At 40.7% G+C, this 27,497-nt stretch overlaps 1 protein-coding gene across 5 annotated transcripts in view; it reads left to right on the top strand.

Annotated features, from left to right (window-relative positions):
• The first annotated feature begins 531 nt into the window (after nucleotides 1–531).
• The window catches only part of LOC149221197 (uncharacterized), a 90,463-nt gene continuing 63,497 nt past the window's right edge, over nucleotides 532–27,497 (top strand). The window contains exons 1-3 of one of the 5 annotated variants that reach the window (XM_089385036.1): nucleotides 532–1,712; nucleotides 2,752–2,922; nucleotides 3,099–3,341. In XM_089385036.1, coding sequence (XP_089241162.1) covers nucleotides 1,231–1,712; nucleotides 2,752–2,922; nucleotides 3,099–3,341 — 896 coding nt within the window. In that variant the 5' untranslated portion in view covers nucleotides 532–1,230. The remainder of the gene's footprint in view (nucleotides 1,713–2,751; nucleotides 2,923–3,098; nucleotides 3,342–27,497) is intronic. The other 4 variants (XR_016249357.1, XM_089385037.1, XM_089385034.1 and 1 more) reach the window with 4 other exon arrangements.

Below are 27,497 nucleotides of genomic sequence, written 5' to 3'. Positions count from 1 at the left end.
CCAATATTATAATGCATCTAAAAATGATGACAATAAAACCTTACTAAAAAGATATAGATCATTCAAACACTAGATATGCTAAAGAAAAAATGAATATTGTTAAATAGGAAAAAATAAAAAATAAAAAAATTAATAAATTAAAATTTATTTTTTTAATTAAAAATTATATTTTAATAAATTAATATGAATTTTGTTTATAAAATTTTATTTTTAAATTTTTAACTTATTTATCTATATGTGTAAGTTTGACCCGACTATATTTCCAAATGATTTCACATTAAAAAAATGCTCCAAATAATTTCACATCAAAAAAATACTTTAGAAAAGCACCGGATCACCATCCAATACTTTAAGAGAGAGAGCGCGCACCGGATCTCCGCTCATTTCATATAAATAGATTAAAAAATTTCAACGTTAAATTACTCATTGTATCGGCGTTTAACTTAAATGTCAACTCCTTTCACGAAATATGCACGTCATTGGTCAAAATATTTTGCAGAGATGCATACGCACAAGAATAATCGAATCCTAGAACGACGACTCTTTTGTGGACTGCTGAATAGTCACTGCCTGACGGTTGTTAGGCGGCAGAGAGCCTGTCCTGGTGTGACGAGGCCTCCACGGCATCTATCACTACCAATCACTCGCCAGATTGGCGACTGACTTGATTTATCCAGAACGACAGTGGTTTTGGTAATCACTGCGATATTTCCGGAGATTCATTTCCACAATTTATCGTAGTCATGGCACTACGCCAGTCAAACGCCACAGAGTTAGAAACCCCTGCGAAGGCCACAATTTGTAGCATACCCAAGGCTTTCTGCTCTGATAGATGGAATTCGAGGGCACTGTTGAAGAAGAAGCAGAGGATGAAACCCTACGTCCCCAAGTGAAATAATGCCAATTTGTTTGAACAGTAGCCAGTAAAGATATACAACAGAGAGCCACATTGCATAGCAAATTTGGATTTATTTTAGAAATTGTCACAAAAAATCCAGTCGGGAAACATCCAATTGGCATTATATACAGAACGAGAGAGGTCAACCCTTTGCAGAATTGGTCCCCAAAGGCCTTATTGGGTTGGTTCCGACTTAAGAGTTAAAGCTCAACCCTTTCGAGTCAGATAAGGTAAAACTGATAGAGCTCATTCACAGTTCAGTTCTGAGAGGAGCCCACTTCTCCACTGTGATCCCTTCTATGGTCTAAGTTAATTCTAGTTTTTATTTAAATATGGGAGACCATGGAAGACCGATACCATCTGACGGGCCTAAGTTTGAACATCCTGGGCAAGTCTGGGATTTCCTGGTAACAGGCATAATAGGCTTAGCTTGTATTCCCTTCATTTTAGGCAATGGTGTGTTGCTTTGTAATAGGAAATATAGACCCATCAAAATAAAAAATGTGAATTTAACAGTACTGAGTTCTGTGGGGGGTTTGATATGGTTGGGAGCAACAATTGTCGTGCATGGTCACGTGAGGCGAGACGAAAACACTATTTGGGGAATTTGCCCTTTGTGGTCGTTCTGGCTTCAAGGGTGCTTTGGATTCTGTCTATGGCTGAACTGTATGAACGTGCACCTCATCGTGTTGTACTATATTTTCATCAAGAAGAAGGCAGCAGGAGGCACGAAGTTTAATTTGACCAGACTTGCAGGCCTGCTTTTGCCAACAATCGTCTTTTGTATAGCTGCATCGGCTACAGAATCCAGCAAGTGAGTCCCAAGTAAATCTAATAGGAACCATGACAGGTTTCTTCTAGTGTCCCATGTGCATGATAGGCCATCACAAATGCATGAAATTCTTAGCGCAAAACAGTCGGGACAGCAATGGAAGCTTAATTAAGAAATACAACTGGACCCCTTCTTTATTTCTGAAAACCTAATATATTATTTAAAGGGATGCAAATGTTATTTATTCGAACTGTACATGCTAGGCCGTAATTACATCAAGATAGCCTTCATGCTACCTTATGCAAGTGGCGCAAGTGCATGAAATCTAGCTATTGACATTTTTTCTTAAGGCAATCTAATGAGCCGAACATTGAATAGTTAATGAGTCCATAATGGAGAAATTATCAATTTTAGCTACCCTGTCTTTAGGCAAATCTTCAAACATTCTGGTAGGTCTCTTTTGCCACAGGAAGTGGAGAGTGATTTGATTATCTGCCAGACACTCTATATAGATCTGTAGCAGCGCCAAGGATACTTAACGTCTTCCAGATTCTCACAGTTATATCTACAATTTCTTTCTGTAATCCCATTTTACGAAGCCGCGCTGAGCCTCATTTTAGAGGAAACCCTAGAATTCCCAAAAGTTAGACCCTTTTATTTACTCTCTCTCTCCTGCTTTGTTGGTCACCTTCTTAATTTTCAGTTTGTAACTACTTGTTCTGGCAAGCAGTCCCACTGTTTATCGTATCTTTCTTTCCATGGACATTTTATTTTTGTTCGGATTAGACTAGGACATAATGTTAGATACTTGCACTGTTGACACATATTTTGTCTTCAAAACCTACTGAAGCAGATAAAAAATGAAAAGTTCTCGAAGCACCTCAAAATATCTGGTCCTAGGGGATATCATCCCACACTCTATCATACAAGTGCATACAAATGAATACGGGAGATGCCTTCATTGTTTCCTTTGAGCTCAGAATGTTCTTCTGAGTGTCCAGATTTCTACTTTCCACTCCGAAGTTTCATGGTGGATCTAATTTTCCGTTGAAAATTTCTGAAAGTGTTCAGTTTATTGCAGGTTCAAACTATATGAAACCCCAGCATCCCCAATTGGACCCGAAGGATATTGCAAAATTAATAGATTCTGGGCATTAGGCTTGACGTCCCTTCTAGTTCTGTATTTTCTGATCTTTCTTGGACTTGCTTTCAAGCTACGCAGCAAAGCCATGGTACAGTACAATGAGTTCAGGTGGGTTGTTACTGTCCAGTTTTGCTTGAACAGAACTTATCAGAGTACTTGCTTTATGCGTTTATTTTTCAATAGCTGTTCTAAGAATTTAGGTTTTTGAAATTTTAGTAAATTTATTTCCCACAAGCTTAGCAGAAATTTTATGTTAGTTAATGTTAAGCATGTCTTTGACACAGGATAATCCGAAATGGTGGTGTTATGTCTGCGTTCGAATTTCTTTTATTTCTTGTTACAATGCAAACTCGGGCATACGACCAGGTCGTTGGGCGGAGCTTTCTGTCTCTCTCAGTTTCTTCCGTTGTCTTTTATTATTTTTGGGCAAGGAATGGAGAAGTAATTTATAATCTGATCTTTAACAAGGAGGAACATTTACGGAAGTTCAATGCAGACTTGCAGCGCTGTCCAAGTGAACGTGACAGGTAATTCTTATCGCAAAACAATGGAAAACTCAAATTTTCAAAGTGTTAGAAAGTTGTGGCATTTACTTAAATTGATAACTTTGGATAAGGGGTGGAGTAGAATGAACAACAGAGGAAAAGATGTTGGAAATACTGAGAGGGGGTGAATCAGTATTTCTTTTTCAATTATTAATTCTATGAGTGAAAAACATTTATATTTGGAACACAGAAATAGATAACAGGAATAGATGCTTTTATTAATGTAATTTTTGCAATAAATCAAGTACATATATATATATATATATATATATATGATTTCAATCAGTGGCCAAGCACCAACTTGGACTCTTTGTGAGGCTCCAACCTCCAGAGCACCAACTCTGTCTTGTCAAGGCACCAACCTTGAATTTAGGAGCACCAACTCCTAGGACACCAAAACTCTCAGTTCTGAGGCACCAACCTCAAGGGTTCCAACCCTCTGCTGTAAATTGTCTGGATCTGTTTGGTTGTAATTCTCTGCTCCCAACCCTGCTGGGCCTATGACTTACTTCTGTCTTCCTGTTCCTTCCATTTCTGCCAGAGCTTTGGCCTCCTTTATTTTCTTATAGTTTGCCAGTTACCCTAAACTTTCCTTGTTCTCTGTTTATATTCCTGATATCCTTGACCTTTGGCTTCCTTTCCCCGCTGGCTCTTCGGCTTCCTCAACGCTCGCTTGATCTTTCAGCTTCCTCTGCGCTCACTCTTCGGCTTCCTCTGTCTATTAATTGTTCATAGAAACCATATAAGAGAGACTATAGCCATATAGAGGTCCCACATGCCATGTCATCCTTTTATCGCAATCGCCGCTTCCGGAGGTTTGCACATAACATAGCCAATTCCCAACTGCTGACGGAGCGGATGCGATATGGTATTAAACAATTCAGTGTTACTTGGGAGCGGGAGCGGGAGCGACCATTTTCAGAAGCTCCCGGTTTGGGAGCGAATCCGGGAGAGATTTTTAAAAAATATATATATTTTTTATATTTTTTAATTTTTGATACATATATGTCAACAACAACATGTAGAATGATGAATTAGATATAAAAAACATAAAAAATATAGATTGATCATTGAACCATATCACATCAATCATCTAGATTCTAGAAATTATAATCTTCATCAACCATGTCCACAAGTTTGTAAAATACATATTACAACTGCAACATAATGAGTCTCGTGAATCATGATTCATCAAATTCAATCTTAAAGTTTCAACTTCAAGCTTTCAAAATTGAAAATTCAATATATAACATTTATCATCATTGATCACCAAAGTTGTACTTGTAAGCTAAGTTTAACGGTTAACCATTACAAGAAGTAATATCTTAGATATTTCTAAGTCCTAACTTCTAACTGTTAACATGAAATGAAATGTTATAAAATGAAACATGAATAATGAAATGAAATGAAACAATTTTAGTCTTTCACGAAGCATCATATTCATAATTCACAATCATTACCAATGAGTTATAATTGCCAACTTCAAACTTCAAATTTTCATTGTCACAGTCATATATTGTTTACAAAAAATATCATTATGATATGAAAGAGTCAAGAGTCAAGGACTCAAGACTCAACAGTTATGAAAACTAATAGAAACTAGAAAAGACAAGTAAACTGTAAATCTACATGTGGCCCTTGCCACGAGAGTCTCCAGGAGTATAAGCAGGTCGTGGTGGTCTTCTAGGAGTCTCCCGCACAGACCGACGACCAGAACTAGAAGGCACATGCCCTCCACGTGAGGGTGTAGATGGAGGTGGCGACAACAAAGGAACAAGACTCGGACCTCGAGCACTGCTACTGGATGGTGGAGGTGGAGGTGGCATGGCTGCTGCAGCTGCAGCTGCTTCATCTTCATCCCTTATAAGTTCCTCTTCCAGTTCTTCAAGATGCACTATACCATCCTCCAAATTGTCATCCTTTGGGTGATTGTCCCAAATTTTATATGTGGGATCCTCATAAGCCCGATCACAGTGATGACTCAACAACCTCAAGTTGTAGTGCACATAAACCAAGCTTTCTGCTTGGTTTTCATTGAGTCTGTTTCTTTTCACATTGTGTATGAAGCTGTTGACACCTAATCTGAAACGGATGAGGTGAAGCTGGACAGTCATCTAGAAGATGAACTGATCCGTTTTGTATATGTATAAATAACAATTGTCTAAATGAATAAAACATCAGTTCTGTCTTGCGCTCATTAATTGCTGGAGTTACCCTGGCCTGACATGGTATCAGAGCTCAGGTCCCAGTCCCTAAAATAGTAGTAACTCCTGTCTTGAGAGCTGCTCTGGCGTGATTCCCTGGCTCTGCCTCTGCCTTTGCCTGAATTCGCTGCGCTCTCTGACTGCCAGAGACTGCGCCCTCTGACCATGAGTAACTGATGTGCGTTGATGCGTTTTGAGCGTTGATGCGTTTTTGAGCTTGATGCGTTCATGTATTCCCTGGAACGCTGCGTTGAAGCTCTGCTGTCGAACCATGACTGCGTTTTTTAATGGTAACTGCAATGGTGGCTGCGTTGAAAACTGAGGTATCGTTTTTTTATGGTGACTGTGGTATGCTGAGAACTGAGGTATCGTTTTTTGTAATGGTGACTGTGGTTTATTACTGCGTATGGTAGAACAGTGTATTGCTGCGTTGAAATATGACTGTGGTTTATGGTAGAACAGTTGCTGCGTTGGGTTTATTACTCTACCCCCATCTCACCTGAAATATGACTGTGTATTGCTGCGTTTTTATTATTCGCTCGGTTTTATTGTAAGAACTGCTCCATGGCGTAAATGATGTATGACAGTCCCTTTCTTAATTGCCGTGCCGTCTGCCAACACCACGTCCTCCGAGACTTGTTTTCTCTCGATGGGCAGGGGAGGGTAAAGCCTTATCGTCTCCGAAAGACACGCGTGCATATAATGCATTTGTTTCAGTTCCTCTTTGCTGAAACGAATTGGATCGTTAACGATAACTGCACGCTCTAACCGCTGTAATAAAAAGTTTGTTTTATGTAGCAGCATATATCCATTTAAGTACTGCTATCTCTCCCGAGAAGTTGGAACTAGCGGAGTTTTTTTTTGTTGCCTTCTGGAGAAGTGAAGTACCAGGTTTACTCGCCCGAATCTCTGTCTAAGCTACTAGAGAAATTGAATCTCGCTCAGCCCGCAGCAGAGGCTTCTTAATTTAATTTGGAAATGCATGTCTAGGGTCTACGATGCCATGCTTGAGCGTATTGCTGTGAAGCGCGATAGATGCTGGAATATGTGGATCTGCCAAAACTGCTGAAGCTATAATGTTAAATGAACATGGTTGCTTTATTTTCAGTCCATATGCTAAAGTGAATTTTCCTTCGCAGTTTCAGTTTTTAAAGATGTGTTGGGCTATTCTGTTTATGTTTCCTTTGACATACTTAGTGGAGGATATTTTATTTTGAAGACATTTGAAGAAAACTTAGTGCATAAAGAATCTGTTGCCCTTTTGAGTATACTTTCACTGTACATCAGTAGAAGTTCTTTTTATCAGCAAAATTATTTTTCCATCAGCAAAAATAATTTTTGTTACAGTATGCATTCAAAAGAAAGAGAAAGATATTTCAGAGGCAGGGGGGGCAGACATTCTCAAGCAGAAAAGGCAGACTTACATTGCATTCGCTGCAAACGAAATGGATCTCATGATGTTTCTACATGCAAGCTACCATGGGAAAAGATTGAGCAGAGAAGAAATCAGCAGAAAGGTAAAACTGATGACTCAGACAAAGGTAAAGCACCTGAATCCGCTCACTATATTGAGGCACAATGTAACATTGGAGTAAATGAAGATCTGTTTAATGCTTCACTTACTTCTTCGAAAAATGACTGGTTGCTTGATTCAGGAGCAACCTGTCATATGACTCATAGGAAAGATTTTTTTGAAGATTTCACTGATAATGTTGATGGAGCAGTATACTTTGCAGATCAGTCAAAAATCAAGCCATCAGGGCTTGGCACAGTCAGGCTTAAACTGCCTGGTCTTCCAGACTTTCTTCTGGATCATGTTCTATATCTCCCACAGCTCAAGAGAAACTTGCTGTCCCTGGTCCACATCCGCCAGCAAGGTCACTCCATTCATATGTTTGATGGAAAGCTTGAGGTAAGAAAGGCATCTGACCATTCACTTGTCATGAGAGGTATAGAAGAAGAAAGACTTCTTAAACTGCAAGGAACCTCTGCTCATGCACAACATTTTTCATATATTTCTCATCATGATGAAGGTACACTTCCATCAAGTTTATTATGGCATGCTAGATTTGGACATTTAAACTATGATAGTCTCCGCTTGTTGAAGAAAAATGGTGTTGCTGGTTTGCCTACAATTCCTAGAAAACATAAACAATGTGATGCTTGCATTCTAGGAAAGCATAGCAAACAGTCTTTTCATGATTCACATTCAAGAGCACATAGGAAGCTTGAACTTATTCATTCAGATTTATGTGGTCCAATGCCTGTTCCTTCTGCAAATGGAAATAAATATATCATGACATTTATTGATGATTACACCAGAATGTGTTGGGTTTACTTATTGAAGAACAAATCTGATGCATTTCAAACATTCAAGAATTTTCATAAGTGGATTGAAAATGATGCACAATCTCATATTGGGTCTATTCGCACTGATAATGGAAAAGAATATACATCAAATGAATTTGAACACTATCTCCGCCAACATGGGATTAAACATCAAACAACTGTGCCTTATAATCCTCAACAGAATGGTGTAGCTGAAAGAATGAACAGAACAATTTTGAATATGGTACGATCCATGCTTTTCTTCAAAAATGTAAAGACAATGTTTTGGGCTGATGCTGTTCTATGTGCTGCATATATAAAGAATAGATGTCCATCTAGTGCTATAAGAAACAAGACTCCTTATGAATTGTGGTATGGACATGTTCCTTCGGTAAAACATCTCAGGATATTTGGTTCCACCTGTTATGCTTTAATACCAAAGGTACATAGAAACAAACTTGGTGCTAGAAGTCGTAAGTGTATCTTCCTGGGGTATTCAAACACATCTAAAGCATACCGCCTCTATGATGAAGTAAATAAAAAGTTTGTTTTATCTAGAGATGTCATTTTTCTTGAATCATCCAAATCTGACAGTGTTGTTGAGCGGCAACTTGATCGCTTGGATAGATTCACAAAACCGAAATCATTTCAAGAGTTTGATAATCAGATTCCACATCTTGAAGGGGGGATTCCTATACTAGATCAACATGTGGAATCTTCTTCTGAAGAACAATCTCCCCTGCATGACACTCCAACAACGGATGATGCTTTAAGTGATGTAATTGATAGAATTGGGAGACTCAATCTTGATTCAGACCCAACTCAATCAACAGAACAGCCTGGACCATCTCAGAAAGGTCCCCCAAAGTGGCTGACAAAGACACTTGAAAGTGTTCATCCTGATGAAATTGGAAAAACAGGAACCAGAAATACAAACCGATAAGATGGAGGTGATGTAGATAACTCTAATTCACCTGTTGATATGGATGTTACTTATGATTGTGAATTGAACTTGTCTACAGATTTTGAACCAACTTCCTTCAAAGAAGCTGCTTCTCATGATGAATGGAAAGAAGCGATGCAGAAGGAGTATGATGCCCTCATAAAGAATGGCACTTGGAAGCTGGTTGATCCTCCATTTGGAACCAAACCAATTGGCTGCAAGTGGGTCTACAAGAACAAGTACAAAGCTGATGGCTCACTTGACAAGCACAAAGCTAGGCTTGTGGCAAAAGGTTTTGCACAGAAGGAAGGGGTCGATTATGAGGAAACTTTTGCTCCCACAGCAAAATGGGCCACCATCCAGACACTCTTTGCACTAGCTGCTCAGAACGGTTGGAAAGTCCATCAAATGGATGTAAAAACTGCATTCTTGAATGGAGATCTAAAAGAGAATGTTTTTATGTCCCAGCCTGAAGGATTTGCTGTGAAAGGACATGAACACAAAGTATGCAAACTTGTGAAGTCCTTGTATGGCCTCAAACAAGCACCACGAGCCTGGTATGAAAAACTAACTGAGCATCTTCTGAAACTCAACTTCAAACATTTTGATCTTGATGATGCAACTTTATTTGTCAAGAAAGTTGGCAAAACAATTGTATATCTTGTGGTATATGTAGATGATCTTTTAATGACAGGGAACAATGAAAGCTATATTGCATCCATAAAGAAAGAATTAGGAAATTTTTTTGAAATGACTGATTTGGGCTATGTTCATTACTATCTTGGCATTGAAGTAACCCAACATCCAAAGTCCATATTTCTTTCTCAAAAGAAATACATTGGAGATTTGTTAAACAGATTTGGCATGACAGAGTGCAATCCCCTTTCTACTCCAATGGAACAAAACTTGAAGCTCACATCTATTGAAGGAAAGGAATTTGAGGATGCAACAAAGTATAGACAGCTTGTAGGAAGTCTCATCTACCTCACTACTACCAGACCAGACATTTCATTTGCTGTTGGAATCCTCTCCAGGTTTATGCAAAAGCCTTGTGAGGGACATTGGTCTGCTGCAAAAAGAATTCTAAGGTACTTGAAGGGAACTCAAGACCTTGGAATCAAGTATACACAGGTGGACGACTTCAACTTGATTGGATACTCTGATTCAGACTTCGATGGAGACAAAGAAACTGGGGTATCTACTTCAGGATATGCTATGAGTCTTGGATCAGGAGCTGTCTCCTGGAGATCACGCAAACAATCAGTACCAGCAGATTCCACAACAGAAGCAGAATATGTGGCAGCAGCTGAAGCAATGAAAGAAATTGTGTGGCTCAGGAAAATTCTTGAAGATTTGCAGGTAAAACAAATACAATCAACTCCACTCATGATTGATAACACCTCTGCAATAAAGTTGGCCAAGAACCCAAAGTTCCATGATCGTACTAAGCACATCAATACTAAATATCATCTGATCCGACATCATGTTGAGGCCAAAACAATCCATCTCCGTCATTGTTCCACAAACGAGCAAATTGCAGACATCTTCACCAAAGCGCTTGGAAGAGAAAAGCTTGAAAGATTCAGAACGATGCTTGGACTCACCAACATCCCTTCAGATTAAGGGGGGGAATGTTGACACCTAATCCGAAACGGATGAGGTGAAGCTGGACAGTCATCTAGAAGATGAACTGATCCGTTTTGTATATGTATAAATAACAATTGTCTAAATGAATAAAACATCAGTTCTGTCTTGCGCTCATTAATTGCTGGAGTTACCCTGGCCTGACAGAAGCTGTAGGTGCTCCAACACCTCTCTGCAGAAGAAGTATTCACAACCTGTGATAGAACTTTTTTTGCCAATTTTGGCAAAAGTCCATGGCTGCCATATGTTTCCCACCATGTGAGAGCATCAAATCTATCTCTGTCTTCCATTGCATGGAAGGTACCAAACAAACCAGTGCCACTGAAGTATTTGCCTATTTCAAGGCGCACAACTGCACATCCCTCCCTGTCAGGTATCAACTTTTCCAATGCTTGCAAATATTCGCTAGTTATCTCTGCATCTAAATGGGGTTTGGTCCTAATCCCACCCCCTGGTGCAGGTTGGCCCAACCAAGATGTAGAGTAGTATTTTGGCGTAAGGATATACGCTAAGCAATGTAGTGGAAGATTAAGTTTATTCCACCGTACACACACAAAATCGTGAATCATTTTGTACAAGTCGGGATCTCTGTTATGAACAATATCTTTTATTTGCCCCAACATGGTATCCATCTGCTCATACACCTCGCCAATCACTGGTTTGTCTGTATCTGCAAACCGAATCATGTGATAAATGGGCTTGGTGAAATCCAACACTTGCCTCACACTTGTCCAAAACTGACCATCAAGAGCGGCCTCCTCCACTAGTTCAAAACCTTGCTTGTCAGCTGCATTTGTAGCCCTTTCCTTTAATACCTGCCAATGTGGACTTGATACCATGCTAGCCAATGACTCTCTTACCTTCAAAAGGCGCCTGAAGGTGAGGTAATAGCTACCAAGTCTAGTCTTCGCAATCTTCAACAACTCCAATCTCGAGTGATTGCGGAAAAGGCCATGTTTATTGCTATGATTTGTAATAAATTTTATCATTTGTTTGCCTTTCTTGTACAAATCACCAATCCATTGGTATTGTGCATTTTTGTTCTTGACAACATCATGCATCAGAAGGTTCAATGTGTGAACCAAACATCCAGACCAAAATATGTTGGGGTATTTATCCTCAATAATTGCTCCCGCTGCCTTACAATTAGGAGCATTATCAGTGATGACTTGGATGACATTGTATGGCCCAAAACGGTCAATTGTTTCAAGTAATGCTTCTGCAATGTTGATGCCGGTCCTGAACTTGTCTGAGTAATCATGTGCAGTTAGAAAGATTGCACCACTAACAAACACAACAAGAAAACTTATCAATGGCTTGCCTTTTACATTTGTCCATCCATCAGATACAATGGACACCCCATGGTCAGTCCAAGAACTTGTCATTCTATTCAAAGAATGTGATATTTTTGCTTTTTCATGATCAAGTCCAACGGTTCTTGCCTTGTCATACCCAGGGCTCTTGTATCCTTTAGGGGCATCATTTATGGCAGAAACCATTTCGTGCCAATAAGGTGAGCGAAGAACATTGAATGGTATCCCACATGCATAGAGAAACCTGTAAACCTTTGAATCCACATCATTCCTACACCCGTCATCAAGGAAATCTGATATGGTTCTATGCCTTAAACCTGATGACTCTGTGCCTCCATATCCACTGCCTTGGGAGGATGCTGAAGGAGTTCTTTGTGCTTGTGATTGTGAGCTTGGTTCAAAGAAACCCCTTGATTTTTTTGATTTGTATTGGGCTTCCTCCTCTTCCCTTATGTATTTGGCTCTATCCGCTGCTGACACCGCTGGACAAGTTTTGATTCCTATTTGTTTGTCTCCATCCCATGGCCTTTTCCCGCAGAGGTGTTTTCTAGCACGGGTGTATGAACCTGTGTAATCATTGTTGCAATGGGGGCAATGAAATTTAGTGGTTCCACCCCCTTTCCCTGCTTCAGGCCTGTTAACATATTTCCACAATGGGGTTTGGTCTTGTTTAGTTTTTTGAGAGTCATGTTCACCCTCCTCCAGCTCCTCCTCACCGGGGTTTTCATCAAATTCACTTTCTCCAGCTTTTTCAGCCCCCCTTCATTTTGGCCCCTCCGTTTCCTACTCTCCAGCACCATAATAACCATAAAAGGGACCAAGAAGAGGAAAATCCCAAGAAATATAGCCAGGTCCATGATGTTTGATATTTGTAGGCTTTTGAATCTGCAAATTAATTTAATTTATTTAGATTAATTAATTTAATAATTTTAATCTATTAATTTAATTTAGATTCATAATTTTTTTACTAAATATAGTTAATAAACTAAATTAAACTACCTAAATTACTACCTAACTAAATTAAACTAACTAAATTACTAAGTTACTTACCTCTCTGCAGGCTTGCTCCTCGCTCCTTTGCTCTTACTCTCCTTGCTCTTGCTCTCATTCAAGTGATAATGAAATGTTTGTCTGCCCCATTGGGCTTTTAAAACAATTTATTTATTTTTTATTATTATTATTATTATTATTTTTTATTTTATTTCATTTATTATTATTATTATTATTATTTTATTTTATTTATTTTTTTTTTTTTTTTTTTTTAAATTGGAATTTTTTTTGCGTCCACGGTGTTTTTTCCGCCCGGATCGCTCCTGGTGTCGGTCGATTCACTCCCGGAGCGAATATTTAATGCTTGGGAGCGATTGCTCCCCGATCGTTCCCGAGCGTTAAATATTTGCTTTGGGAGCGACGCTCCCGATGTCACTCCCTAAATTGGCAGGGAGCGCAAATTTTTTTATCGGGAGTGCGTTCCCGCCCGGAGCGCGGATTGGGAGCGGGATCGGGGGGGGGGGGGATTGCTCCCCCGCAACACTGAAACAATTATTAATAAGTCCGTCGGGTCCATACCCTTATTGCAATCCCCGGATTGACATTCCTTTGTACATTGCGATTACCGCGAATACGACATTTGATTTAGCCATGCTATAATGGTGTAGTCGGGTCCACAATTATATCACAATCGGCGGATTTCAATGTGGCAAAAACTTTCACAAGGCTTGCGATATTACAATAGGGCATGTTATAACGTTGCAGCAGGTCCGCATACGTATCACAATCGACATTTTAATGTGGCAAGGCTTTAAAAAGGCTTGTGATATGGCGGATGCGATGTAACTTTAAAGTGTATTACAATGGAATCCTCAGGCCCGTGTATTGTATCGCATCTATATAATATATATATACTCCTTCGTTCTTAACTTTGGTTAATGCAGACTTAACCCATAACCCTTTATCCCCTTTAATTCTATTATAACCCTCGTATAATGGGAATATACACAAACACACAGGAACTTGCATTTTCCGCTTTTCCATAGCCTTGGCGCGTTTATCGATGCTTACCTTTATCAGGCTTATTCTCCACCGTAGATTAACTCGCGCTAGATCCAACAGCTATTAGAGATTTTGGGTGGACAAATAGTACAGAGAATATCCGCCCGATAAAGCAGTTTTCTCTCTCCACCCTCGTGCTACGTGTTGCTCGGTTAAAGGAATCGGGCGCTCTCCTCTAAATACCACATACCGCCTAGCGTCCACCCGAAAACCACTGCCACTATTACAAACCCGCCTTTTGGAAGTGCATTCACTCTTCATCTGTCTTCTCGATTTCTACCGATATTATATACTCTTTCGCTCTTTTGGCTCCTACTAAGCTCTTTTGGCTCCTCTGTTAACTTCTTTGGCATATATTACATGCGATACTCCTGATATGGCTCCTCCTCAATCTCCCGCTCTTACACTTACTTGGCTTTCCTTGTGGCTTCTGATACCGCTCCAATACCTCTTCTTTGCTTTGATAGCTCTATTCTGATAGCTCCTATGACTTCCGATATTCTCTCCAATGGCTTGACTGTCTTGGCTTTCCTCTGGTTTCTCCTCATGGCTTCTTGCTCCTGCTTCTTCACGGATCTACTCTACTTCTCCTTAGCCTCACATCATTTTTTACTCATCCAGAATATTGCCATATTGACATCAATGACAATCTAGGTCAACAAAAGAAACTCCATTTTTGTACCAAATCCAAAATGGCTGTATTGCATATGCAGGAGATCAAATTGTGTTCAATCGTTTTAAAAGAGAAACATAAATAGCGATACAGGAACTTGCAAAAACATGTGCCAACAATAGCCTTACTCTACAAATACACAATGCATGTCAAACTAACAAGATCTAAGGTACAAAAGGAAATATGACACTAGGGTCATGGTAGAGAAAACCTATTGACGGATGAAAACTCCGTTGTCAAATATTCATTGTATTCCCTTGTGTGATTAATTATACAAAGGATATGCATTTACCAAGACAAGCTGAAATAACTAGATTCATATCAGGACTAGATATGCTTAGCCCTCTTCATCATGGAGATTTTAGCCACAAATCTCAGCTCCTACACACCATGCCTTGCCTTGGGATGACTAGGCCAATTTCATCATACTTCCCTGTTAATCCATCAGATCAAAGCAACAAATGGCAGGCAGAGTTCCAGAGTGCACCAGACAATTAAATGACGAGATCCTGAGTTTCTTCTTGGCCACCTCTTTTGAGAGACTACCCAATATTATCGAGACCAATTTGGAGGTGTCGGTCCATACATTAGGGCACATGTTCTTAGAGCATTAGAGATATCACCTCTAGACATATCCAAAGTAGATCACCTCTTGCCTCTCTGTTAAAATTGGCAACTAGGGCCAAACTCCAAGTGGGACTTCTTATTCATGGCAGCTGATATTTTTCTTGGATTCCTCTTGTTGAGAGGTGTAGGATTGATCTAAAGATCATCTGATTCCGACATGTATTCATGGAGATATGAATTTATTTGTGTTATGGGACAATTCGTCAAAGTCAGCCAGCAACCAAATTGCCCCCACTTATCCTCAACGTTTTAGTATAAATAGAGGTGGCCTTCAAGTCATTTGAACAATCATCTCTTTTGATCTCTTTCCAATTGTCTTTGGGTTTTGGTGGTAGGAGAGATCAAAAGGGATACGCTGTCCTAAAGGGTTTTCCCTAGCCCTAGACGTTGTTTGAATAGATCCATACGTTGCCGTAAATTACAGTCATAGAGCTGAATATCACATTGAAGATAGAGGCACCTACGCTGCCCTAAAGGAAGCCCTCCTATGCAGTCCATAGAGAAGCTTAACGTTGGTATGGAGAAGCCCTAACCGCTGGCCTAATGATGCCCTAACTAATACGCAGTCATGAAGGCAACAAGCCCTAGCCGCAGTCCTATTGGGAGGACTATAGTCTTAACCTAGCCGCAGATAATGAAAGGATTTGGCCGCAGTCCTAAGGGATCTCTAGCAGTCAAAGAGAGCTACCATACGCTGCCTAAAAGGTTCCTCATCCACAGTCTAAACACTCAGTCTAATCCGCAGTTTCAGAGAGGCATCTAACTGCCCTAGCCGCAGTGAAAGGTGAAGGTTACAACCACCGAAATAAGTGTCTCTAACAACTATCATTTATGCTTCAAACCGCAGTCAAAGTAGGGCCAATACTACCCTAGTCTCAGCCCTCAAGGAGGTCATATTGGCTGCAGTTGGAGAAGACCCTATCAGCAAAATGATGAAGTTAAAGAGGTCCATATGGAACCCTTAGACGCTGTAAGGAAAGTCAGATCACTATGTCACATTGCTGTAGATGATAGCGTGGCACATTTGATATTTGTTCTGGTCATGACTGTGCAGCAATAAGGCTGATTGGAAGACATTACTGTTCAAGGGTAAAGATAGCTGGGCACTGTATGTAAACCTTACTTGCTGCTGGGCTAGGCTGTAGGCCATAGGCAGCATTATAGATTGTGCTAAGGGTTGCACAAGTCAGTCCTGAACCTCAACTTGGAGTCTTGGATCATGACTGTATGGACTGAAGTTTGATGTGACTGCTTGTATTGGCAGCATGTTTAGATGCAGCAGTTGGATGCAACATGGTGTTAGAGGCAGCATGTTTAGATGCAGCATGGTGTTAGAGACAACAGTAAAGTGCAGCAGCAAGAATATGTTGCAGCAGCATGATGATGATGTATTGCAGTGCAATGATGAGGTACAACTCAGTGATGGGAGCAACATAGTGATGAGAGTAGCTCAGTGATTGAGTGCAGCATAGTGACGGGTGCAGCATGGTGATGAAGTCACCTTGAAGGATCAGTTGAAGTAGTATGCCTTCACCTGAGTTCAGATCAGCTACCTCATGTGTTATCTTCATAGAGAAGATCTCTGCTCTTATTTTGATAAGTCAAAATGTTGACTTCTGATGTATATGTACTATCTCTCTCTGCTGAATTATTGAAGAACATAAGAAGAATTGATCAAGGGTTTCTCCATACTGGGGTTTGTCCCTGGCTGGCGCCACATCTTGTGTCCTCTTGTCTTGGTTTGTTTTCTGCAATTTATGTTTATGTTCTATCTGCATTTTACTATCATGCTAAATGTGATTGCTAATCTGGAATTGATATTGAGCTAATATGGAAAATTGAAGTAAATTTGCTCTCAGCATAGAACTTACCTAAAATTAACACTGTCAGACTACCTCCCAGATCCAACGGAGCAACCAAAAATCCGTTCAAAGTTTCTTTCTCTCGACCTTGGATGTTAGGAGTATCCCTCATTTGTACATTTCCCCCAGGATCATACGGCCGGGCTCCCTTATGGTTCTAGAGCATTCCGACGGCGAGCTAGTGCCAGTTCTTCCCCCTCGCCCCCAGCCATCAGACTCAAGAGACTTTAACATCTTCAGCCTCATCGTCCAATCTCTTCCTCTCACTCAATCTCTCTTGTCCAGTACTTGTGTTGGGTTGCACATGTTTCTAGTGTTGGACAAACTCACTAGTGTTTGTATCACTGTAAATTTGTCTATGTTTTTATACATATGTTTTGATGTTATGCTTATGTAGGATTCTTTGTTTGTATTATTTTTTGCTTTTTCTAGGAGTTGTGCCTGCACTTGTTGATTTTTGTGTAGCATCAAGAGGTATTCCCGCATGCCAAGATGCCTTCTAAGCAGGCCTAGAAAATTATGGAAATTAAAATAAAATAAATTTTATTTTTGGGTTTCATGTAGGCTCAGAAAGGGACAAGTTGGCTCCACTATGAAAGGGTGTGTCCCTTGGGGTAAATGCACCCATTCGACTTGTATATATAATATATATAGATGATGTGACACTTCATTTGATTACTCACTCATAATTATCTCTCTTCTATAGAAGGCACCTGTGGGAGCAGAAAAATGATGAAGAGACTGAAGTTTGGACTTAGTTTTTGGCACAAATTTCTAGACAATTTTGAATTGTAAACTTTGTTGAAGAATAATTTCTCCTAGAAGAAAAGTTGTGGGTTTTCTCCCAAGTTTGGGTTTCCCAGATGTTGTGTCTATTGTGCATGGCTGTCTTGTTATGGTCTTACTGTTTTCATTGCATCACTGTTGAAATCTTTTGTGTATAATTGCTCAATAATATCAGTGACATACGATAAACTATATGAAGATTATTAGGTAATAATTATCAGATCATATGATTAGTTTCTATTATTAATCTTGTAGAAAATTCAACATGGTATTAGAACCTTGTTGATAAGAGTAGCCATTGAAGAGACACAATCCGCTCACTTAACACCTAGGATATTTGCTATGGGTCTCTATTAGGTGTGAAACGGCATTTGGTTCGCTATTGGAATTCGTCATTTACTTGTTCTCTACAAAAACCCTATGAAGCTGATAATCACATTTTAGGAACTTTGTCTTTATTGCATGTGTTTCAGGACAAAGACTATCGTTGACATTGTTGAGGGGATTGCCAGGGTTTTGCATCACTCCTTGCTTGTTTGTGTAGTAAAATGGTGACAAACAAGAGAAACAATGGGGAGATTCTCCTACTGTTCCTTAGGTTGGCTTGGATGAGCGGATTACCCAAAATGCTATAGTGAATGGCAAGGTCTCCTCCAATTTGAAGGACGTTATTCATGAGGCAGGTTTGAAATATGGGTGCATCAAGTCTGTTGGAAATCTTTTGTACATGGTAGAAAAAAAATATCCGGCAAATGCACTCTAACATAGACCCTTTCTTCTTTAGTATATCATCCAAATAAGTTGGAAAAGGCTTTATCTTTTCTATCTAACACTGGTCCTTAAAGTTTGGAGGTGGATGACTTTGAAGAATCTTGTGGTATAGGAATGTTTTGAATGAAGGAAGGGCCAACAAAGCATATAATATAAGACTAATGACATCTGCGTTGCGAGAAGAAGACTTCTGTATCCACAAGCTTGAAGTGCAATTTCCTTACTTCCTCTTTGTCTTTAACTGTAGTGAGGTTGTGGTACACTTTGACGTCAAACTACGTGAATATCCATGTATTAGCATCAATGTGGCCTTGGATTATGCACAACATGTTATGATTCGTTAATTTTTCATGATAGGACTATATTGTTCTTTGCTTGAGATAATTCCATTCCATCATTTATCATTTCCACCCCATAGCATATAAACATTATTAGCAATTATGCAGAAAGAACAATATCATCAATAATGCAACGAAACAATAACAAATAACATAAGAAGAAAAGCATGTGCAGATAGAGACACCATGTTTTGGTCAGAGACCAAGGCAAAACCCCACAAGGGGGAAATCCTTCCAAATTCTTCTTCTTCTATTAGATTGTCATCGAAAGTTCAACATAGAGGAACAAAGTACAAATGTCCATCAATACATCACAGTGTGTAGGACCTATATATCTTGTTCACAACTTTGATTGTGAACAAGATTCATTGTTAATGCTTCTACTTAATATTGTCATCAATGACCTTTCACTGTAATGTCAATGAAGCAACTGTGCTTTCATACACACAACTGAGTGTGAAAATTCGAGAATCCCACCCGAATCACCTACTGCAACAACTGATTAAACTTCTCCTATCTATTAAATATTGAAACAAATTATTCACTGTTTCCTACAGCAAATATCGAAGCTAATACACGGCAACCTTCACTTAATTAATTAATTTGCCCAAAACAAGAACAAAACAAATAGAGAAAGATGCACAAGTGACACAGTATTTTTTTGGACAAATCTGCAACCTTCACTTAATTAATTAATTTTCCCAAAACAAGAACAAAACAAATAGAGAAAGATGCACAAGTGACACAGTATTTTTTGACAAATCTGCAACCTTCACTTAATTAATTAATTTGCCCAAAACAAGAACAAAACAAATAGTGAAAGATACACAAGTGACATAGTATTTTTTGGACAAATGTCCCCGGAAAAACCCAATGCAGGAAAACCAGTGCAGCAGATCTGAGGGTTTTTATTATTATGCAGTAGTTTCTGAATACAACTCTGGATGCCCTTCCACAATCCAGTTACAGAGAAAATAAACTGGCAGAAAAACTTAGTGAGATTACCTCACTCTACCCGGCAATTCTGGCTATTTCGGCAGCTGAACCAACTATTCCTGACTATCTCTGCATTGGCCCTGCGTAGGCCCGTCAGCCTCAATAGGCTCTGTGTCAGCCCAACTGGGAAACGTCTGCCCTCTGGAGTAGTTTCCAGCCCTCTTGGCTCAAAAATCTCAGCTCCCCGACAGATTTCAGATTTCTGCACTGGAAGACTGCGCTGCTTTTGCGTGAGCCCTTCTGGCTCTGCGTCAGCTCTGTGTGGGCCCTTCTGGCCCAGCGTCAACCCCTCCTAGGTCTGCGCTGCCTCCTCCTGGTGTCTCTCTGCCTCTCTGTTGCTGATCTTGGGTCCTGGAGAAGATACTCCAACCCAACTATCCCTACCCCTCATTGCAAAAGCTCACTATCGAAAATCTCCCGACAATTGCTCTGCTTCAGAAAATTGATTCTTTGAACTCCCTCTGTATGTCTCTCCAAGTGACCCTCAAGTCTCCTTAAATAATCTCCTCGTTGAAATTCAACGACCTAGATTAGAAGTTAATCAATGGCTAAGATCATTTCTGCTTGATCCTTGTCTTCTTCTAGAAGTTACACCCACAGTTTATATTAATACCTGTTAATTATTTTATTTTCCTAATTTTAGACTTAGGGTCCCATTAAAAATAATTAATTATTTTAATACAACTATTCTGGGTGGTATTTTCCAAAACGATTCTGGGTTCTTTGGAATACATGTGCCTAAGCCTCCCTGCAATTTTTGAGGCTTAGAGCACATCCGATGCTACCAGAAATCAACCCTGAGATGCCACCATACTTATGCAAGAAGTCAAATAAGCCAAGATGTGTACTGCGAAGATCAACCATACCACAGGGATGCTATACTACTGTGTTGACAGTGTTGGACCCGCCAACATTCAAGGGATCTCCCCGATATGAAGTCCCAACTAGACCTCACATGTTTGGTGTAGGAGTCCATGGCTCGATTGCCATTATCTTAAAGATATGCCTTAGCTCTTGCTTGTCAGCACATGAGAGTGGTATACTTAGTCTTCGAATGACGAGGTTCGCGTGCTTGGTGAGTGCTTAGTGTCGCTTGTGTCAAGGTTCTTTCACTGTATAGGGAGAGGGTGAGAGTGAGTCTCAAGTCGAAAGGGAATAGTCCCAACTTTGTCAGAGACACACAACACAACAGGACATGCATAGCTTTCGACGAGGTAGTCCACATGGATGCAGCAATCACAAACACAAGGTGAACAGATAGCACGTACAACACCCAGTGGAATAGTCCACACGAGTGCGACAGTCGTTATAACAAGTTTACGAGAATGAATTTGTCGAGTGTCCGACGGAATAGTCCACACGGGTGAGACAACATTAACAACTGATACAACACATTTCCAACAACATATGTACTAAAACAACCGAAATAGTTCAACTGTCTTAATACAGGTTAAAGCAACATGCATTACAAGCATCCAAAGAATAGTCTTATAAACGAATACAATACATGTGTGAAAACGTGTTGGCCTGTTAATAGGCTTTTAAATTAAGCGAAAGTTCCAAGACACATCTATACACCATTACATCACTAACCCCGATAGCGGGGTGTTGGAGCCACTGCTCGCTCCTCAAAGAAAAGACTACAAACTCTCAAGGCTATGTGGGAGGAGCCAAGGTGAAAAGTCCTTTGCATGTACAAATGAGGGGTATATATAGCCAAGGGTGAAACTGACCCTTGTGATTGTTCGACTTCCCTCATTACTGTTCGACTTACATGACTCTTTGACTTCCTCTGTGGGTCTCTTGGACTTCCACATTATATTACATTGATTACACGGTTATGACCCAAAGTAGTGATGTGGCCGAGGCGACTCATGACACAACTCGACATGACATTGTTGGTATGCACATGTTGGATGCGCTGTCGTGTCGAGTTGCTGTGCTGCTGAGTGATGAGTGTGCCCGTGGTGTACCATAACTTCACCTCTGTATGGTAGAGTGCGCGGTGTCTTTAATGGTCTTGGTGTTCGATTGATAGTTCATGCATGCGCATGTGTCTCCTTCGCTTGCTACTTGGTATGCTTCGTGTGTTCGTCCAACCGCGAGCAAGTCTTCTAGCATGCGCTCCTTGTCCATCCCGTTCATCGTTGCAACATGTCTCATCCATGTACCTGTTTTTGCAATCACTCATGACGAGACAACAACAAATCCAGAAATCCCCTAGTCCACCATGATGCATTGTCTTTGGTTTCCGAGTGCATGTGATCGGGAGAGAGGACAAAGCTCTAAAACAACGTAGAGCACATGTCAAGCCGAGATGCGAGGCTCCAGGGCACTGTTAAGAATAATTGCGCAGAGGTCACTGGAAGGTTGGGACGAGCAGTGTGGAACAACAGTGACATTCTGTGGAATTTGGCTCAGTTGGGAGGCAGAACTACGTGATTTTTTCCTGGGAAGGCATTGCCGACAACAGAGGAAACTGGTAGTGAAAATTGCACAGATTTTTAGGGGAGGCCAGGAGTGGGCTGTGGGAGCTTGTTGGCCAAAACTGCATAGAACTGGGAGGCAGTCATGCAGGACGTGTGTGCAGTTTCTGCACTGAGCGGGATGCCGGGCAGCTGGTGGAAAGTCTAAGAAAACTGCGCAATTTTAAGGAGTAGTAGGCTGGTTGGCAGGGGGACTGACTAACAAAACTGCGCAATTTTCAGAGACAGTGCAATGACAGGCAGCGGGTGCATGTCCCTCATGTTTGCGCAATTTCTTCAGTCAGCAGAGGCAGGCATGATGACAACTTTTGCGCAATTTTTGGGAGGAGTGAAGCCCGGGGTCACTACCCGGTCAAACTCTTTGGTTGACCAGCGGGAGGCTTGATGGATTGGCTTGCGGGCAACGCAGATTGAGATGGCTTCTTGGGCAACTTCTGCGCTGTTCTGGGTGACAGTTAGCTAGGTCGATTCCAGGATTGCGTAGTGCAGACTACCTAGGAGGTAGCCTCAAGCTCTGCGCAATTCTGGGTAGCAGTACTTGGTCACTGAGGGCTGAGACTGCGTAGTGCAACTCAGTGGAGGTTTGGCTGATGTGTTGAAATTTCTAAGTCTGACATGTTAGATATCCCTACTGCATTATCTGGTTTAATTTCTCCTACTTGTTGATTCCATTAACAAGTTTTTTATAAATATAAATATTGAAATAAACACAAATGCAGCCTTAACTCATATACAGATCAACAACTGAAATAACTGAGACAAACACACAAGGGACATCGTTATTTTTGGACAATCTTCCTCGGAAAAACCCAATGCAGAAAACCGGTGTAGTAGATATGAGGGTTTTATTATTATGAAGTTTCTGAATACAACTAGGGTGCCAGAAATGGCTCACCCAACAGAGAATGCCCTCGACAGTAGTACCTCTCCTCGGAGACAGATATTCTGGCTGATCAATCACTGGATGAATGATCCCACAACAACAATTGCAGCTCCTTAGTTGGACAATGAAAGCTGCTCCAAGCTTCTTTGCTGCTTTGCGTCACTCTGTAGGGACTGCGTCACCCTTCCCGACTCACCAGCACTCAGTTTGCCCCATGAAAATCTTCCGGCGCTGCCTCTTGGCTCTGTGTCAGCTCTGCTAGCCTCTGCGTAGCTACTGAAGCCTCTACGTCAGCTCTCAGACCCTTTGCGTCACCCACACTTGCCTCTTCAACCTCTGCGTAGCTCCCAGCTGCCTCTGTGTTAGCCTCTCCAGGCTCTACGCTGTCTCTCTAGCACTATTTCTGCCTCTCTGCTATGTATTCTCGCCCTCATGCTGAACTGCCCCTCGTTGCAACAGATCACTAGCTCGATTCTCTCAGCAAAACCCCGCTCCAGAAAATTCCACTTACTGATCAATATGGTGTATCTCCAACTGACCCTCAAGCCTCCTCTTATAATTTTCGTGTTGAGTCTTCAACGACCGAGATTAAGTCCCTAATCAACGACTAAGATTAGATTGACTTGATCCATGTCACTTAGAACATTCTTACCCAGTTTTATATTAATACCCCTTAATATTTTAATTTTCCTAAGTTTAGACTAAAGAACCCCATTAAAAATATTAATTATTTTAATATCTCTCCAACCGGGTGGAATTTCCCCAAACCATTTCTGGGTCTTGGAGATCTTATGTGCCTTAGCCTCTCCACCAATTTTCATGGCTAGAGCACATCCGATGCTACCACAATTCAACATGATGGAGGGTGGTCCGGTCGACAGAACTTCGACAAAAATGGTTAAGTGTGTGAGCGAGTGAACTCGTGTATACATGACCTTGCGAACACACACTCAACATGACTTGACGACAAGACATCTCAAACCAACAAGACGACGTATGTTTAGTGTGACTGACTGTGGGACTGTTTAATGATGAAAGCGACAAGTGCGACACTTCAGATAGACCTTTGGATGACCGTGATGACACTTGCGCGACAATGCTTACAACATCATGTGTGAGTGCGATAGAGGTTTACATAGCGAACACAACTCAAACACAAATCTTCAACATCACCAGAACGAGGTTGCAGCATGACATAGCAATCAACATGCCGAAGACTACAGTTGGCCAAACAAGCGAAAAAGAAGCAAAACATGTATAGGAAACACTTGAAATGACCTTTGTGTTTGCACACATGCATGTTACTGAGGACAGGATGATATGACAATGACAAGTAGTCCTACAAACTCAACTAAGAGGTGTACTTTGAAAGGTGTTCTTTACTTACCATACTTACCCTTGAGATGCATTGGATGGAGTTTGCATGCGGTCCTGATCTTTTCCATTACTCGGTCGCTTGGTCCTTCTCGTCAACTCCGTGGGAGTGATCTCAGCATATCACCTTTTCCTGTTGTCACTGGGCGATGGACGAGCGCGGTTTTAGCAGGAAGTGACTGCCACCGGGATGAGGCCCTGGGAGGCCCATCTGCGCAGTTTCTGCGTGCAAGATCGATATGACAACTTTGACAACACTGCGCAGTTTTGAGGCACATGACACTGCTGTGGGATGGGGTCCTGGGAGGATACCTCTGCGCAGTTTATGAATGGAGGGCAACTGGATTGCTCTGCACATTTCTGGAGAGCAGTGTTGGCTGCCTGACTGCTTTGTGCATTTTTGGAGAGCAGTGTTGGCTGGGGTCTCTACGGGTTGTGGGGTTTCAGCAGGCAAGGGAGGAAGTTTGATGGTTGCAGAAGCAAAGTGCAAAGTTCTAGGAAGCTGATGAGGCTAGGTTGCTTGGGAAATGGCTAAGTGTGAGATCAGTGACACAGATGTAAATAGTGATAGGACTCGACTGTGATCGCACATGGACACTTAGTGACACAACGTAGACCATCCAGAATGCATAAGACACACTTTGCTTGATGCAACAAGCTTCGTGACAAAAGTGTGTGAAGTGAGTGTGAAACACGTCTATGTAATGACAACCACTCATGCGCACATGCTTTCCTTTGAAGCAAAACAACATCCCCTTTGCATGACAAACAACAACCCCTATGCCCAAAGATGACACATGCTACATAAAGATGAGAACACAGACAACTCTTAAGATCAAGGAGGGGAGCTTGAAATTATCAACTTACCAACAAGTGACTAAGGATGATCAATTGCAGGATCCAAGGTAGGCTTCGAAATTTGCATGTGAACCAAAATTTTGGAGGGTGGTTGTAGCCGCTACAACATACTATGATGCCAATATTGCTGCCATACTTAGACACTGATATGCCAAAACTGCTGAGATGCTAAGAGGCAATATAACTGTGATACAACTGAAAAGACAAGTGCCAAATGTAACTGACTGGGCCAACAGATACAACAGTGATGCCAAGAGCGAAACGTAGCTCACTGTGCCAATACATAATACAACAGAGATGCCAAGAGCAAAACATAATGTGCCAACACATAATACAATAGTGATGCCAAGAGCGAAATAGAGAGCCAAAACATCACTATGTCAAGTGCGTAATCAAAGAACAAATATCACTAAAATACCAAACCATTATAAAGCCAGAGCATTGTGCGAATGTTGTACCATTATAATGCGGTGGTGCTAGACTGTGATGTTGTGCATACTCATATGTCATCAAGAGAGCAAGGTCATATATATCACTGAGTCATAATTGAAATGTAATCGAAACTTGGACTCATATTGAAACCATACTATAATGTAACGAAGGACTGAGCCATACCAAGACCAAACTGAAATGTAGAGATGCGAATACATAGGTGTGGTATCGAGATATATGTGAGAGCGAATGCATTGTCATTACAATGAGTTCATTTCATAGCAAATTCATTCCCTTGTCACAGAGCGAGATCTAAGATGCGAACAAGATCAATGAATAATGAAATTGTATATCATGCCAGAACAAAGCAAAGCCATATGTTGATTCAGAGATGTGATAACTTGTAGCTTCATATTAATTGCGGATATTAGAGGAATCCCATGCTCTAATCCTTGCGAACCTGTGGGGTTTCAGGCTCTAGTCTTTGTGAAGAAAATAGTGAGAGGGCAGACCTGAGACCCTCAGAAAAGTGAGCCATCTGAGCTTCAGAAAAATTTGAGCCATCAGACCTTAGCATGTGAAACACAGAGAAACATGCCATGCGAATATTTCAGAGAAAATTCACACTCACTCCTTCGAGGATCACCCTAATGCGGTTTTTATATTTGAATCCTTTAATGAAAAGTCGCGACTCTTTGTGAGAGTCGACTTGAAGAAATTTAAATTCCAATTGAATAGAATTTGAATTAAAATAATTTTCCTTCCAATAAGGCCGACATAGCAGAATTTTCAAAATTGATTTCAAGATAATATTCTTCTTTTTACCATAGGGCTAGTAATTTAGGGATTATGGGTTTTATGAGAACTTTATCCCATAGTTGCCCAGTCTTCAGCGCTCCCTCTCAGCTAGGTCTTAGCTAGGGAGAGATTTCCATCAGAATCATAAGCCACATCCATCATAGCTGCATCATGACGAATCTCGAGTGAACACATCTCAACAATAAGAAAGACATGCAGCTGTATTATCGATAAGACCCATCTCATATCGTCTCATAAAAGAAGAGGCATCGTAACCAATGATAGGGGAGATCAACCCTCCAAACCCTACTAATCTCAAAGACAATACACAGCTATATCAATAAGACATCCATCTCATCTTATCTCAAGATCACTCGATCATTCGCTGAACAAGAAGAAGAATCAACATAGGGGAGCTTTCGGCTTCTACCCTATATCTAGAATCATTATTGAGGAACTCAACTCAGTCATCATCATAGGGGAGCATCCAACTTCCGTCCTATATCCAATAATCAATTCGTTCATTCATCATCGTCATTAAGCCATATCTCGTCTCTATAGAAAAATCATGGGCCGACTCCGCACCCTTAACCAAGTTTAAAGTTTGCATGTGTTGTTTAGGCCCAACCCACATGTTTTGTCATGCTGATATAAATTTTAGTATGCATTAATTGTAAACATTCAAAAAGTACTTGTACTATTTTTCACTTTCTTATTAGCTGAAAATTAACACATAATTTTTGCAAGCATTTACATATGTGAGACACTAG

Source organism: Pinus tabuliformis, chromosome Q (assembly GCF_031772625.1).
Source record: "Pinus tabuliformis cultivar Carrire ecotype Pingquan chromosome Q, CPIR1, whole genome shotgun sequence".
Lineage (NCBI taxonomy): Eukaryota > Viridiplantae > Streptophyta > Pinopsida > Pinales > Pinaceae > Pinus > Pinus tabuliformis.
Note: the sequence above shows the minus strand (reverse complement) of the source record. Positions and strands in the feature narration are given on the sequence as shown.